Source organism: Acanthamoeba castellanii (genome assembly GCF_000313135.1).
Source record: "Acanthamoeba castellanii str. Neff unplaced genomic scaffold scf7180000084564, whole genome shotgun sequence".
Taxonomy (NCBI): Eukaryota; Discosea; order Longamoebia; family Acanthamoebidae; genus Acanthamoeba; species Acanthamoeba castellanii.
In genome coordinates this window covers 50,864-63,971 of record NW_004457617.1, presented here as the reverse complement: position 1 = coordinate 63,971, position 13,108 = coordinate 50,864, and the positions used below count along the sequence as shown (strand labels likewise).

At 56.8% G+C, this 13,108-nt stretch overlaps 4 protein-coding genes across 4 annotated transcripts; 1 reads left to right on the top strand and 3 right to left on the bottom strand.

The window, feature by feature from the left end:
- Positions 1 to 103: 103 nt before the first annotated feature.
- On the bottom strand, positions 104 to 1,991 carry ACA1_035480 (SET domain containing protein; the record flags this gene model as incomplete). The annotated part of the gene is made up of 10 exons (XM_004348682.1): positions 104 to 175; positions 258 to 388; positions 461 to 622; positions 805 to 999; positions 1,101 to 1,164; positions 1,190 to 1,206; positions 1,332 to 1,490; positions 1,587 to 1,698; positions 1,770 to 1,813; positions 1,916 to 1,991. 10 exons carry the CDS (start codon positions 1,989 to 1,991, stop codon positions 104 to 106), a joined length of 1,032 nt encoding a protein of 343 aa, XP_004348732.1.
- A 262-nt stretch (positions 1,992 to 2,253) lies between these two features.
- Positions 2,254 to 6,625, bottom strand: ACA1_035470 (cation exchanger, putative; the record flags this gene model as incomplete). Its single annotated transcript, XM_004348681.1, has 19 exons — positions 2,254 to 2,451; positions 2,540 to 2,662; positions 2,755 to 2,931; positions 3,039 to 3,132; positions 3,269 to 3,346; positions 3,426 to 3,504; positions 3,580 to 3,667; positions 3,748 to 3,841; positions 3,924 to 3,994; positions 4,132 to 4,265; positions 4,352 to 4,511; positions 4,606 to 4,682; positions 4,752 to 4,907; positions 4,990 to 5,029; positions 5,087 to 5,298; positions 5,412 to 5,564; positions 5,714 to 5,802; positions 5,928 to 6,032; positions 6,171 to 6,625. 19 exons carry the CDS (start codon positions 6,623 to 6,625, stop codon positions 2,254 to 2,256), a joined length of 2,583 nt encoding a protein of 860 aa, XP_004348731.1.
- Positions 6,626 to 7,063: 438 nt separating this feature from the next.
- ACA1_035460 (sugar (glycosidePentoside-hexuronide) transporter, putative) lies at positions 7,064 to 9,830 on the bottom strand (the record flags this gene model as incomplete). Its single annotated transcript, XM_004348680.1, has 12 exons — positions 7,064 to 7,244; positions 7,320 to 7,412; positions 7,512 to 7,593; positions 7,690 to 7,749; positions 7,877 to 8,022; positions 8,175 to 8,416; positions 8,564 to 8,680; positions 8,797 to 8,917; positions 9,030 to 9,174; positions 9,284 to 9,374; positions 9,601 to 9,680; positions 9,788 to 9,830. 12 exons carry the CDS (start codon positions 9,828 to 9,830, stop codon positions 7,064 to 7,066), a joined length of 1,401 nt encoding a protein of 466 aa, XP_004348730.1.
- A 1,456-nt stretch (positions 9,831 to 11,286) lies between these two features.
- ACA1_035450 (opposite strand transcription unit to Stag3, putative) lies at positions 11,287 to 12,991 on the top strand (the record flags this gene model as incomplete). The annotated part of the gene is made up of 8 exons (XM_004348679.1): positions 11,287 to 11,414; positions 11,572 to 11,682; positions 11,712 to 11,878; positions 11,986 to 12,074; positions 12,173 to 12,324; positions 12,393 to 12,459; positions 12,568 to 12,757; positions 12,840 to 12,991. 8 exons carry the CDS (start codon positions 11,287 to 11,289, stop codon positions 12,989 to 12,991), a joined length of 1,056 nt encoding a protein of 351 aa, XP_004348729.1.
- Between the last annotated feature and the right edge of the window lie 117 nt (positions 12,992 to 13,108).

Below are 13,108 nucleotides of genomic sequence, written 5' to 3'. Positions count from 1 at the left end.
CTGTTCACAACACAACAAAAATGTAATCAAATAAATGTCTCTTTTTTCACCTCTGTTGGTTAGTTTGTGTTCTCTTGTTTGAGTTTGACAGAACACACACAACTCACGCGGGGCCCTGCTCCCGTCGGGCGAGATCCAATTCCAGACGGCAGCGCGGACACTCGCACCAGAAGCCCTGTGTCGCGTCGTGTCGTGTCGTGTCGTTGGTCGTGAATCACAGGAGAGTTGGTACGAGAGTGTTTGGGGGCAAACGGTACGTAGTGGTTGTAGAGGTGTTGTCTCCTCGTCTCGACGGTCTTGTTGCTCTTCATGTGGTCGACGTACGAGATGAAGATCTCCTGGCCCGCCTCAATCGGCTTGCTCGCATACACGTGCCACGTGTTGTTCTCTGTGTGCGCACACGTGTGTCAGCACCGCACACACGGCACACACCACCGCACACACCACCGCACACACGCACCGGGATAGGACGAGCGGGTGTTGGGCACGCAGGAGTGGTTGTAGAAGGAGGAGAGGATGTAGAGGCCGGCCCCGACGTTTTGCTGCGTCGAGTCCATCGTCACGCTGACCGAGTTGATGTAGAAGATCTGCATCATGCGGCAGTACCACTCATAGCTGAAGACTGCCAAGCTTCTCTCGTCAGTCGCACACGCACGACCGCACACACGACACACACGACACACACGACACACACGACACACACGACACACACGACACACACGACACACACGACACACACGACACACACGACACACACGACACACACGACACACACGACACACACGACACACACGACACCCGTACAGTCGGCTTGGTCTTCGTTGTGGATGAAGCAGCGCTTGAAGACGTCGTAGTCTTGGGTCCAGAGCTCGGGCTTCTGCTTGGCGAAGCCCAGCACCTGCAGCGGGACCCACGTCGCGTCGAGCGAGCCCGTGTCCCGGAAATTGAGCAGAATGCGGGCCATCGTCCGCATCGCCAACAGCGGAAACTTGCGCTTGTCTGAAGACCCATCCGTGTTAAGGTGGCGGCAATGAATGTTAAGGTGGTGGGAGTGGTAGTGGTGGTTAAGGTGACGGTGAGAGTTAAGGTGGCGGTGGTACCTTTGCTGCAGTGGATTTCCATTTCGCGGACCTCCTTGCCCAGCTCGCAGATGGCCTCGTGGTACTGGGCCTTGGCCTCCTCGCGACACGCGTGCGAGCAGTAGGCCTGGCCACACGACCCACACAGCCGCTCGTCCTCTGTTGAGCACCAAAAAAAAGTTATGAGCACGACCGCACAAGCCACCGCACACACCACCGCACACACCGCACACGCCACCGCACACACCGCACCGGCGGGATTGTTGTGTTGGGCGGCCTTGGCGGCGGCGGGGGGAAGGCCGCGCATGCAGTGGTCGCAGCGGGTGGGCTTGGGCGGGTGCGCGGCGCCGTGGGTCTCCACGCGCTCCGAGAGGTAGCTCACGAAGGGCTTCTCGGCCGTGATCAGCTGACCTGCCGCAGCCAATTGTTTAGACTGTGTGCGGTGTGTGCGGTGGCGTGTGCGGGTGCGTGTGCGGGTGCGTGTGTGTCGTGCCGCACGAGGGGTACCCTTGGTGATGTTGTGGCGTGCGACAATGGCGCGGCCGCGTCCCTCGACGTCGGCGATCATGACGGGGCTGTTGGGTCCACCGGCCAGCTGGTCGTAGAACGCACGCTTGAACTGTTTTTCGTAAATAAATAGATTAAATAAATAAATAAATAGAAAAAATAGATAAAAGAGGGGAAGGGCACCTGGTCCACCACCTCCGGTTCGAATTCGCTTCCTTCGCCAGGGGCTGTGCTTGACGAGAAGCAGCGGAGTTGTCGCACAACTGATGTGGAGTGATGATCGGTCGTCTGCCGCAGGCGCTGGCTGCTCCGGTGCGTTCCCACTGCACCTTGCCAGCTGCTGGACGTGACGAGTGCACCCGGCCGCGTAGAAGGCCGGCAGCTGACGCGAGCGCAGGACCTCATCTTTGCTTGTTCACACGATAAGGCCTTTCGTTTCCTTTTCTTCTTTTCTTTTTTCTCTTTTCTTCCTTCCTGGTTGGGTCCAGCCTGTGAAGTCTCTTGCCAGTGTTGGGTTGTGGGTCAAGGAGTGGGCTGGCTGGAAAGGAAGGCTTTCTTTTGTGCCAACCATGACAAAATGAGGTCACATGGTGCTGCTGAATGTACAAAATGTTGTAGATTGTGGCTGAGAAAGAGACAAAGCAAGAAGGAGGGCAGAGGAAGCTGATTACACTGTCACATGCTGGGAGAAGAAGAAGGCAGCAACGAAGAGGAGGTAGATGATGGTGAGTGAGGCGCCCTTGAAGTAGTTTGTCACACCCTCGATGGAGATGTAGTTGACGATGATCACGCTCATGATGATGGCGAACACCGAGAACAGCGGGAACACGAGGATGAACGAGTTGGCACTGTTCAGGTGGTTCACCTGGGTGTGCCACGCGCATGTGTGTCAGTGCGTGTGCGACAGGTTTGGCGTGTGCGGCGCGTGCGTGGAATGCGTGGAATGCACGTACAAAGGCAGAGAAGCCGACGAGGATGGGCATCATGATGAGACAGATCTGGACGGCAGAAGAGGCGCCAATCTCCATCGACAACGCGATCTGGTTGTTCAACGCGAACTGAATGGCATTGACGTACTGTGTGCGGTGGTGCGTGTGCGGTGGTGCGTGTGCTGTGGTTAGTCCCGAAACGAAACGAAAACAAGAGAATGAGTGGTTATGGTGCGTACCTCGGCGGAAGAGGGCACGAGCGCCATCAGTGTCAACCCGGCGAAGGTCTGGTTGATGCCGAGATCGTGGAGGGCCGGCTCCATGACGGCGACGAGACCCTCCGACACGATCGCGAAGAGGGCGATGGAGATGCCCAGAACGATCGACGACTTGCGAATGGTCCAGCGAGGGGCATCCTGCGCAACCACGTCGTAAGAACAAGAATTCAACATGCGTGCGTGTGCGGTTGTGCGTGTGCGGCCGTGTGTGCGGTGGTGATGCGTGCCTGCTCATCGGGCTCGACATTCTCGAAAATGTAGGAGTGGGTCTTGAGCGTGAAGAGGAGGCCGACCAGATAGGCGAAGGGCAGAATGATCGAACACGCGTACATCAGCGGTCTGGCATTCGTCGATGCGAGTTTAGTTGGACACGACACACGACACACACGACACACGACACACACGACACACGACACGACACACGCACACACACACACACACGACACATACGCAGCAACAGGGCGCAGGCTGGTACCTCACGGCATGAATGTAGACAGGCGACGAGTCGTAATCGGTCACGCGGACAAAGTCGCAGGCCTGGCAGGCTTCCGTGCTGCATGGGCGAAAAGTGGGTCGAGTCAATGAGGAGTACTCACCGCGATCAGGGCGGCAGCGAGCAGAGTAGAACGTACCCGTTGAAGAAGGTGCAGCTCTGGCACGAGAAGTGGTACTCACCGTACACCAGCCACACGATGGTGGGCGTGAAGGCACCTTAGAGGAACCGATCACAAGTGAGCGAGGAGGCGTGTGTGTGTCATCGTGATGTGTCGTGTCGTGTGTGCGTACCGATGACCGAAATGACGAGGAGCACGGATGACACGCCGGCCACTGCCGGGCTGAACCTCTGTTCCTTGTACTTGATACCGCCCGCGAGCTGCCCGATAAACAGTAATCAATATACAGAAAAAAAAAAGAACACAAAATAACTTACTGCGTGCGTGCGGTGTGGGGTACCATAGAGAGACCGGGGATGAGCAGCAGATCGCCCAACACCGAACCGGTAACGCCAGCCTGCACCAACGTCTCGAGACCACCTCTCCGAATGGCGCTGCATGCAAAGATCGCGGTTAGGAGGCGATTCTAAAATAGAATAAAAAATAAAAAAATAACAACGCGACGTTGGTCGGTACCTGGAGTAGAGGATGATTTCGATCGACACGCCGAAGATGGCGTTGAGCATGGCCCCCACCGTGAAATTGGTCTGCAGCGCGATGCTGGGGAACAAAAAGAAAACCACCACAAACGTTAGACAATGCAACGTTTCATTGAAAATAAAGCAAAATCATACAAAAGAAAAGAAAAAAGAAAAGAAAAGAAAGTTGTTGATTACCTGCCCACGGCCGTGCCGATGATATAGGCGAGTGGGACGATGCCAAAGAGGCACATCAGCGCGAAGATGACCGAGGGCGGGTGGTACTCGTGCGGAATGACCAGCTCGAACAGCACCACGATCAGAATGCACGGCGTCATATCTGGTGTCACCACCAACCCACGCACGCACGCACGGGTGAGACGAAGGCACCTCCTGAGCAGCAAACTCAGAGGGGCCAGGACGTACTCAGGAGGACGACATTGACGCCGAGCGCCTGGTAGGAGACGTAGCTGAGGCTGAAGGCCTGTTCGGTGCTCAGTTCGATCTCGCCGTCCATCTTGGCCGACGACGTGATGCGCACGGCCAACGGGTCGTGCCACGCCATCTTGATGCCGACTTGGTGGACCTGTCGAAGAAGAAGAAGACGAAGAGGAGGTCGAGCGAGAGGTGCGATAGTCAGCGCAAGGGCGAAGAGCGGAGCGGAGGCCTGGAGGCAGCACCTTGGACATGGGAATGCTGACGACGACGATCCAGCAGATGGCGGCGATCGCGGCGTGAATCACGGTCAGGAACGCGGCTGTGTGCGGAGCGAGCCACCACTGAGTCAGCGTCGAGAGGGGCAAGTGGGGGTTGGCAGGTGTGGTACCGACGATGGACCAGATCGCCTTGGCCGCACCGCCGACCTCGTAGGCCTGGAAGTCGTCGTAGACCTCTACGTAGGCCTCCTCCGTCATCACTGGCGAACGCTTGGATTGGCTCGTCAACAGCGAAGTACTTTCCGTGAACGGCTCAAGCGTGTCGTCTGAACACACCGAAAACGAAAGCGAAAGCGAAACGAACGTCAGGCCCGAGCGTGACCACCACACGGCGTATCGCTCACGCACCCTTCTTAGACGCGGACATGGCGCCGTAGCCAGCGGGCCTCTGAGAAAAAAGACACACGCAGACGGCTTCGGGGTTAACACTTTACCCCACGCGCACGGTATCGACATAAGCGCCGTAGGACCCTACCGTCAGGTACTTGCCGAAGGGCCACAGGTAGTAGCCCGCCAGCTTCTTGCACATGTAGGCGTAGGGCTTGCCCACCTGCGAGAGCCACAGGACGCCCGCGGCCGCCATGTAGGCGGCGGCGATGATCCAGCCGAAGAGCGCGGCATAGATGATGTTGCCAATCAGGGCCAAGATGTTGGACTCTGTTGTTGTGTGTTGTGTGTTGTGTTGTGTGTTGTGTGTTGTGTGTTGTGTGTTGTGTGTTGTGTGTTGTGTGTTGGCGTTCATGCTTGACTACTTAATGAGAAGGGCGTACGATGGACGGGGTGGGGCGCGCGAAGCTCGTTGTCGAGCTGCTGGGTGAACCGCCTGCGATCGACGGACTCGCGACCCGACCACGACGGGCGGATGCCAAACAGCGCCGGCATCTCCCTGCTGCGCCGACCGAAGAGATCCTCTTCTTGCTCGTCTGCGAAAGGGCCGAGTCAGCCACTGCAGCCAATCGCTCTCGCACACGCACACGCACACGCACACGCACACGCACACGCACACGCACACGCACACGCACACGCACACGCACACGCACACGCACACGACCAACGACACAACACGTAGTACCAAGAGGCTCGACGGTGAGCGCGGTGCCGCGGGTGCCAAAGGAGCGCCTCCTCATGAAGGCATCGCCTGCAATCTCGCTGTAGCGGTGCCTGTTGACGCCAAGCGAAGGAGAAGGAGAAGAAGAAGGAGAAGGAGAAGAAGCCAAGTGGTACACCACAACATTGTGAGCCCAAGCGAGAACGAGAAGTGGAGGAGGTTCACGCGGCACGCGCACCTGTCTTCGCTGCGACGCAGATCAACTGAGTAGCGAGGCGGGTTGCGGATGTCGGCAAAGTAATCGATGCTTGCCCTCGGCGCACCGCGCCAGTCCTCGCTGCGCCTGCTTAATAGTTTTGAGAGGAGAAGCTCACATTTAATCAAATGAATGGATCATGGTTTTGTGATTGAATAAATGAATCAACAATGAAAAATTGCTTCATTGAGGAAGTGAGTTGAAAGAAGCAGAGGCAGAACGTACCTCAGCGCGGCAACATCGACACTCGACCTGGGGGCGAGAGCGCTCTTGTCCTTCTTGGCCTTCTTGGGCACGTCGAATCTGGTCTTCTTGGGCGGTGCCTTCTTCTCCTCTTGCTCCTCCTCTTCGTCGTCGCTCTCGCTACTCGACGAAGATGAAGACGACTCCTCAGCTTCATCCTCCGTGTCGCTCTCCGAACCCGTCTCGGTCTCCGTGGTCGATTTCTTGTGCGCCTTCTGCTTCTTCTTCTTTTTCTTCCTGCTGTTGCTCCTTGCTCTCCTCAGCGCAGCGCCCTCATCGAAATCCTGCACCACGACGGTCGGAATCGAACCAGATGTGCTGCCTCTGGGTCTCGTTTCATCTGCGGCAACGGTGGTGACGATCGCGGCAGGGGCAGATTGCGTAAAATCCACCACCTCGCGATGCGGGGGCGTTGGCTCGGGCGATTGATCGGCCATTGTTTGCAGATCAGGACCTGATTTCGAGTGGTGACGAGTCTCTTACCAAGAGAAGAGAGATTGTGCACGCGGCGTCTGGCGATAGAAGCTGGGAAGTGTCAAGATGTCGAAATGCCAAAATGGAATCGGAGCGGCACTCAACAAACAACTATTGTGGTTGAGGGCAGAGCTTCTGTAAGACCCAGGAGGGAAGAACCAGAAGCAAGAGCCCTTTGAAGAAGATCCGTGAAGGTTGCGCCTAGGTCCAGATCAACAGCCGCCAGCGCATGCCACGGCAGCATGCCATAACCTGAAATTAATACGGCTCTAACGGAGTTCCAACTTTGTGGTGTTTAAAACATCGCACACCGCGGCATGATATGTCTTTGTGGTGTAACCGACACAACTACAGCAATGAAGAAGAAGAAGAAGAAGAGGAGGAGGAGGGGTTTATCACCATCATGGCGTCTCAGCGGTGGCGGTTTCATCGACGTTGTTGCGTGTGGACTCGCGGATGGCCTTGTTGCGCGCGGCGATCTCGAGTCGAATCTCCTCGTGTCGCTCGCGGGTGATGGGGTAGAAGTAGACCGCCACGAAGCTCAGTATCAGCAAAAGCGCGGGGAACGGCCCAATCATTACTCTGTGCGTGTGCGTGTGCGGTCGTGCGTGAGCGTTTTGCAAAGAGATGAAAGAAATGGAGCGATGCGGCGAGTACCGGAGCGTGTAGATGACGGCCTCGGGCTGAGGCGTCCGTACGTCTTCCTCGTCCGACGTGGGAGCGACGTAGCCCGCCAGTCCGAGCGCCCAGCTGAGGTTTACAAATAAAATAAAGTAAATTTTAAAAAAACGTTTCAGTGCATTTGGAGTGCTCGTGCGGGCGCCTCGGCCTTGATGATCGGGTGGGTACCTGGAGGCCGCTACGCCAACGGCCAAGCCAACCTTTTGGAAGAGGCCGTAGACCGAGTAGAACATGCCCTCCCGCCTCTTGCCTGATTGGATACAGTAAGCGGGCGGCGGGCGATCATACTATGCTTAGTGTGGCATTTCACGGTGAATCCGAGAGGTGGTGGTGGTGGTGGTTATACCCGTCTCGAGCTCGTCCAACTCGATCACATCGGGCAACATCGACCAGGGAATGAGGAAGCCTGTCTCCCACAGCATCATAGTTCTATGAGGGACAACACCAACACCAACCGCAACCCGACGCGACACACGCAGCACACGACACGACACGCGACACGTGACAGGCGATCAACGCAGGTGTAGGCGTACCGATGGACACGCCGACGCCGGCGAGAGCACCGGCGATGTACATGGAGGACGGGTGGATGCCCTCCTCGAAGAAGAACAGGCCGATCTGTACCACAGTCCATACGGTCATGCCGATGTAGTACGTGTTCACCTTGCCAATCTTTCGGCTGTTTGTTTCCCCCGAGATCAAGGCAGTGCAACACACGCAATGGCACACACGCGCGTGTCGTCAGTCGTCATGACACACGGCTGCGCGGGTGGTTGGTGGGGGGGAGGTGTTGGGGTGCGTGCGCGCGACTACTGACTACTGACTACTGACCTGACCCAGCTCCAGAAGAAGAGGAAGACGGCGGCGGTGCCCTGAATGGTGAGCAGCAGCCACGAGAAGTGGCTCTCGAGGTTGAGCGCATACTTGACGTAGAGGAAGAGGTTGTTGGTGATGAAGTTGATCGCCAGCCAGCAGCACAGGAAGAGCAGCGTGACGATCTGGAACGCGCGGTTCCTGAACATGGCCAGAATCTCGCGAAAATGCTGGACGACCCCTCGGCTGACGTGCTCTTCCTGCGCACCATCAACGACACCCGTGTGCGGTTGTGTGTGTGCGGTTGTGTGTGTGTGTGGTTGTGTGTGTGCGGTGTTGGTGTGGTGTGTGTCAGAACCAACTGGCCGGTTCACGAGGCCCAGTGGTGGTTCAGAAGAAGGGTCAACCTGGGAGCGCTGGTATCGCTCCTTGTTGGTGAAGAAGGTGACCCACGGCGGGAAAATGATGAAAATGCCGAATATGAGGGCGCTGAGCATGTAGCCGTCTTTGTAGGTGTCCGTGCTCTGTGGGGCGGCGAACCGTGGTAGAGAGGTGGTTGCGAGGTGGTCGGTCAGTCCTCCGACCGCCACTACCAATGCAAGAGTTTTCAAGGCTGAAGCCGAGGCCGAGGCGGGCGTACATCGATGATTATGGAGTGCGCGAAAGTGAATATGACGCCTGAAACGAGGGCCTGGAACTGTCTGTACATGGTGAGCGAAGTACGCTCGTCATAGTCGCGTGTCAGATCGGGCGTGAGCGCTCTGTCAGACACGGTACGACACGACACGACACGACCAACGACACGCACCAATACGTCCGCCTATGAGTGAACGCGCAAAGAAAAAATGAAGAGAGTGTGGTGGGGGGCGGCACCTGTAGGGAACGGCGACGCAGGTGAAGGTGGTGTTGTAGGCGAAGATGACCAGGAGATACCACAGGATGGCGATCGCGTCGCCGTCCTCGGCCCACGGCGGCACCTGCCACAGGAAAAAGTACGCCACAGCGTACGGCACCGCGCCTGGCCGGTGTTGCACATGCGTGTGCGTGCGTGCGCGTGTCAGCTGACAGTTTTGCGTCTTGCGCGGCAGGCCAGTACTGATCTGACGAAAGTGTGAAAGTGGTCGTACCCCACAGCAGCCACGGGCGTCGTCGGCCCATGGCGGACGTCGTCCGGTCGCTCAGGTGACCGATGATCGGATCGGTGATCGCGTCCCAAAACTAGGCTCGGACACACACACAACACCACACAACGACACCGCACGCGCGACACAACGAGTGAGCTCACACGTGCTTGTGGTGAAGTGGTGGCGTGGGCAGTGGGTGACGTACTTGTCCCACCAACAGAAGCACGCCGGCCTGAGCGATTGCGTGTGCCCCAAGAATAAAAATAATAAATATTCAATGTCAGCGGGTGGCGAAGGAGAGGAGATGGAGCAGAAGGTACCCAGTAGGCGCCCACCTCGGCCACCTCGAGGAGGAACGTCTGAAGAAAGAAGGAATAGATCACCGCCCCCACGTGTGGCCCTGCAATAAGATGGTAAATAAATCAAAAAATAAATAAATAAACGTTTAAGTAATACACTTACATCAAAAGTAAGAGTGGATTGAATGAGGAAGAAGGTGAGGAGTACCGACTTCGCCAAAGCCGTAGGCGATCTTTTTGTAGATGGGCATGGCGTCATCGTCATCTGGCCCCTGCAAAATTTCGTCCAGCAAATGCAGATCTTCATCTTCGTCTCGATTTTGACCGCTCCTGTTTTGTCCTATCGCGGAAGGTTTCGGTCGAGGCACGGACGTCCCCTGCGGCCTCTTGTCCATCTTCAAGGCTGTGGAGTGGATTTTGGAATTCGCGGAGGAACAATATTAGGTTTTTATTTTTCTTTTTACTTTAATCCTCTTTATACTCAATTTTGTGGAACAGTTGGGGAACCGGGCAGGTTACATGGATAGGAGCGCCAACCAGAAAGGGCCGCTGGCGCAGTCGTAACATCCAAGGCACACCTCGATCGCTCTGGAGGTGCGCGTTGTAGTTCGCGGACTTCCCTCCATGACCACAGAGGCAGCCGACGTGCTTCAGTTGACGGAGTTTGATGATGTTGCTCACTGTGTCGGTTCAGGTGCAGATGATCCTTGGCTTCGTGCCATATCCACGGAGCTGGTTAAAACTGTACTTGCCAAGCTGCCGCCCTGTAACTGGCTCTCACAATTTCTCCCTGATTGGCGGTGTGCAGAAAGATACTTAGAAAACAAAACCTACAACCAGATAAAAACACCCAGCACCAAGAACACAAAGGCCAGCAGCACACATCAGAACCTTCATCGGCATGTTTGGAAAGAAGAAGAAAGCCTACAGCAGCACGTACCAGGTCTCATCCAACTACGTACCCAAGTACGGGGCTAGAACCCTCCACTTTGTTTCTTTCACCATAGAAACGTAGAATCTAACCACAACCCCACAGCTACCAGCAGCCTTTGACCTTCCAGCCCGCGCCACAACTGCCATCGAGTGGCTACCCCTACGTTGTAGCTGCCCCGGCTCTGCCCCCGCAGGTCTCTACTCCTGCTCCTGCTCCAGCACTTCCCGCCCGACGGCCAGTCTCCTCTCACACTGTCATGGCTCCTGCGTACCCGCCTGCACTGCCACCTCGAACAGGTGCAGCGGTCCACTGGGCTGCTCAGTCGGACAGTCTTCCAGCACACGCGGGTCCGGCTCCACAGCCTTATGGGGGTGCCTGGGTTCCGCCTCTGCCACAGAGCACTTGCGCGCCATCAATGCCATAGTGGCTGCATTCCCCCTTGCCCCAACACCTTTAATAACAACTGTTGTTTCGCTCTCGCCCCACTGTGGCCCGACAATGGCCTACAATCTCTCTTTCGTAGATCCGTTTGCCTTGGAAGCATGCAAACGTATACCATTCCCTCTCTGGGCATAAACCACTGCATCAGTCACGTCTTTTTGTCCAACCCCCAGCGCGGAAGGTTTGGGTCGACGCCAGAGTGGCGACGGAGCAGGCGCTGCGGACCTAAAGTTGTTTTTTTATATTTATTTATCCATTCATTTATTCGCTATTTTCTTTTTTCTCGCCTCGAGAATTCGAGGACTGGCTTGAAGAACCAGTCCGAACGCAAGATGTCGTGGACAGAAGAGTGCGAAGCCACACTCACTGTGCTGCCGGGCAGGCTGCTCATCTCGCGGCTACACGAGGAAACACTGCACCAGACTGCCGCCCCTCTCCTCCGCCTTCTCCTTGTGCCCGGGTACTACATCTTTTTTTCCTACCCACCCTCCGAATTGGAAGAATCAAGAACAAACAATTGGTGCCACAACAAATCATTTGACCACTCTTTGGTGTTATGCTTCCTTATCTCTGAATCTTATTCTGATTGTTCTTATTCTACTCAACTCCCGCTGCAGGTCCCACCGCCTTCTCTCCCTGACCCGCACCCGCGACGACTTGTACAAGTCTCCTCTTCCCCACATCATGCTGGCGGTGGTGGTGGTGGTGATGACGATGATGGTGAACATGTTCGTTGATGTACACAATATCTGCACAGGACGCTGATCGCCGACGAGGAGGCGTTCGACGTGCTGCCGCCCGGAGTGGTGGAGGTGGTCGTGAACGGACCCTCGTCGACGGGCACCGCCGACGCGAGCGCCGACCGAAGCCAGTGGCAGCGATGGCGCGCCATGCAGGTCGCCAGCGGCGGGTCCGGCCAGCCCTGTACGACGCCCGCGCCTCTAACAGTCGTCGTTTCCCCCGATCTCGGCTTGTCCGAGTGGTCCCAACTTACCACTACTTTTTCCAACTACTACCACTTACCACTCCAGGGACCGGGGCTGGCGGGCTGTCGGGTCCGTTGGCCGCTGCGGGCATCACCATCTTCTACCTCGGCACAGCCGAGGAGGACATATTGCTGGTATCTGCTCCGCACCTTGATGTGTGACAGCATAAGCTTATACATATCTATTTTGACCGCACACGCACACACACACGCACACACGCACACGGGCACAGGTGCCAGAGGACAAGTTGCCGGCAGCGCTCGCGGCTCTGCGGGGCAAGTTTGAAATCGTGACGGAAGGCATCAGCGCCTCGACTCGTCGTGACGCCGCCGCGGCCGCTGCCGACGTGCCCACCTCGCTCTCGCCACCCGCCCTGAGCCGCAAGTACCACTGCCTCTCTCGTTCGTGGAAGCCGACCGTCGAGATCGAACCATTAACCGTCAATTTTGCAGGAAGAAGCTGGCCTTCCCTCGGCTGGAGCTGTCGCTGTGCGGCGTACCGGAAGAGGATGTCGCCGCGGTCCACACGGCCCTCCTTCGGCTGATCTTCTGTTCGTCCGGGTACTGCTGTGTTTGTATGTCGTGTGTGTGTGCGTGTGTGTCGTGTGTCGTGTGTGCTGCCTATCAGGCGACTTACCTCCCGTGGGACAGACGGGAAGATTGCTTCGTGTCCTACACGGAGCTGGAAGGCGAGGTGTCCCTGATAGGCGACTCGGCCTCGCTGCGCCAATACAGCTTCCCCGTAGAGGGATCGCGGGAGCCGTGGGCCATCATCAAGGTCGACGAAGGCCCGCTGGGCTTCGAAGAGGCGGGCATCGGTACGACCACACACAAAGCCCTGCTCAGGCATGATGACACGGCCGTAAACTACGTGTGTTGTGTGTGGTGTGTTGTGTGCAGTGGCTTCGCTGGCGGTGCCGCTCGGCCAGGCCGGGCTGCCGCTCTTCTACCTGTCGACATTCCTTACGGACTATGCTTTCGTGCATAAGGCCTCCCTGCCTCGAGCCCGCCAGGCACTCAAGGACAGCCCCTCCTTCCTTCTGCCGCTCTGATGACAAAAAAAGAGAAAAACAACATTTGGACAAACCGAAATATTTCGCAAACGAGTTCAAAAACACTTCAGACACGTTTGGAATTCTGCCGAAGCAACGGTTACCATCCCGTCTGCA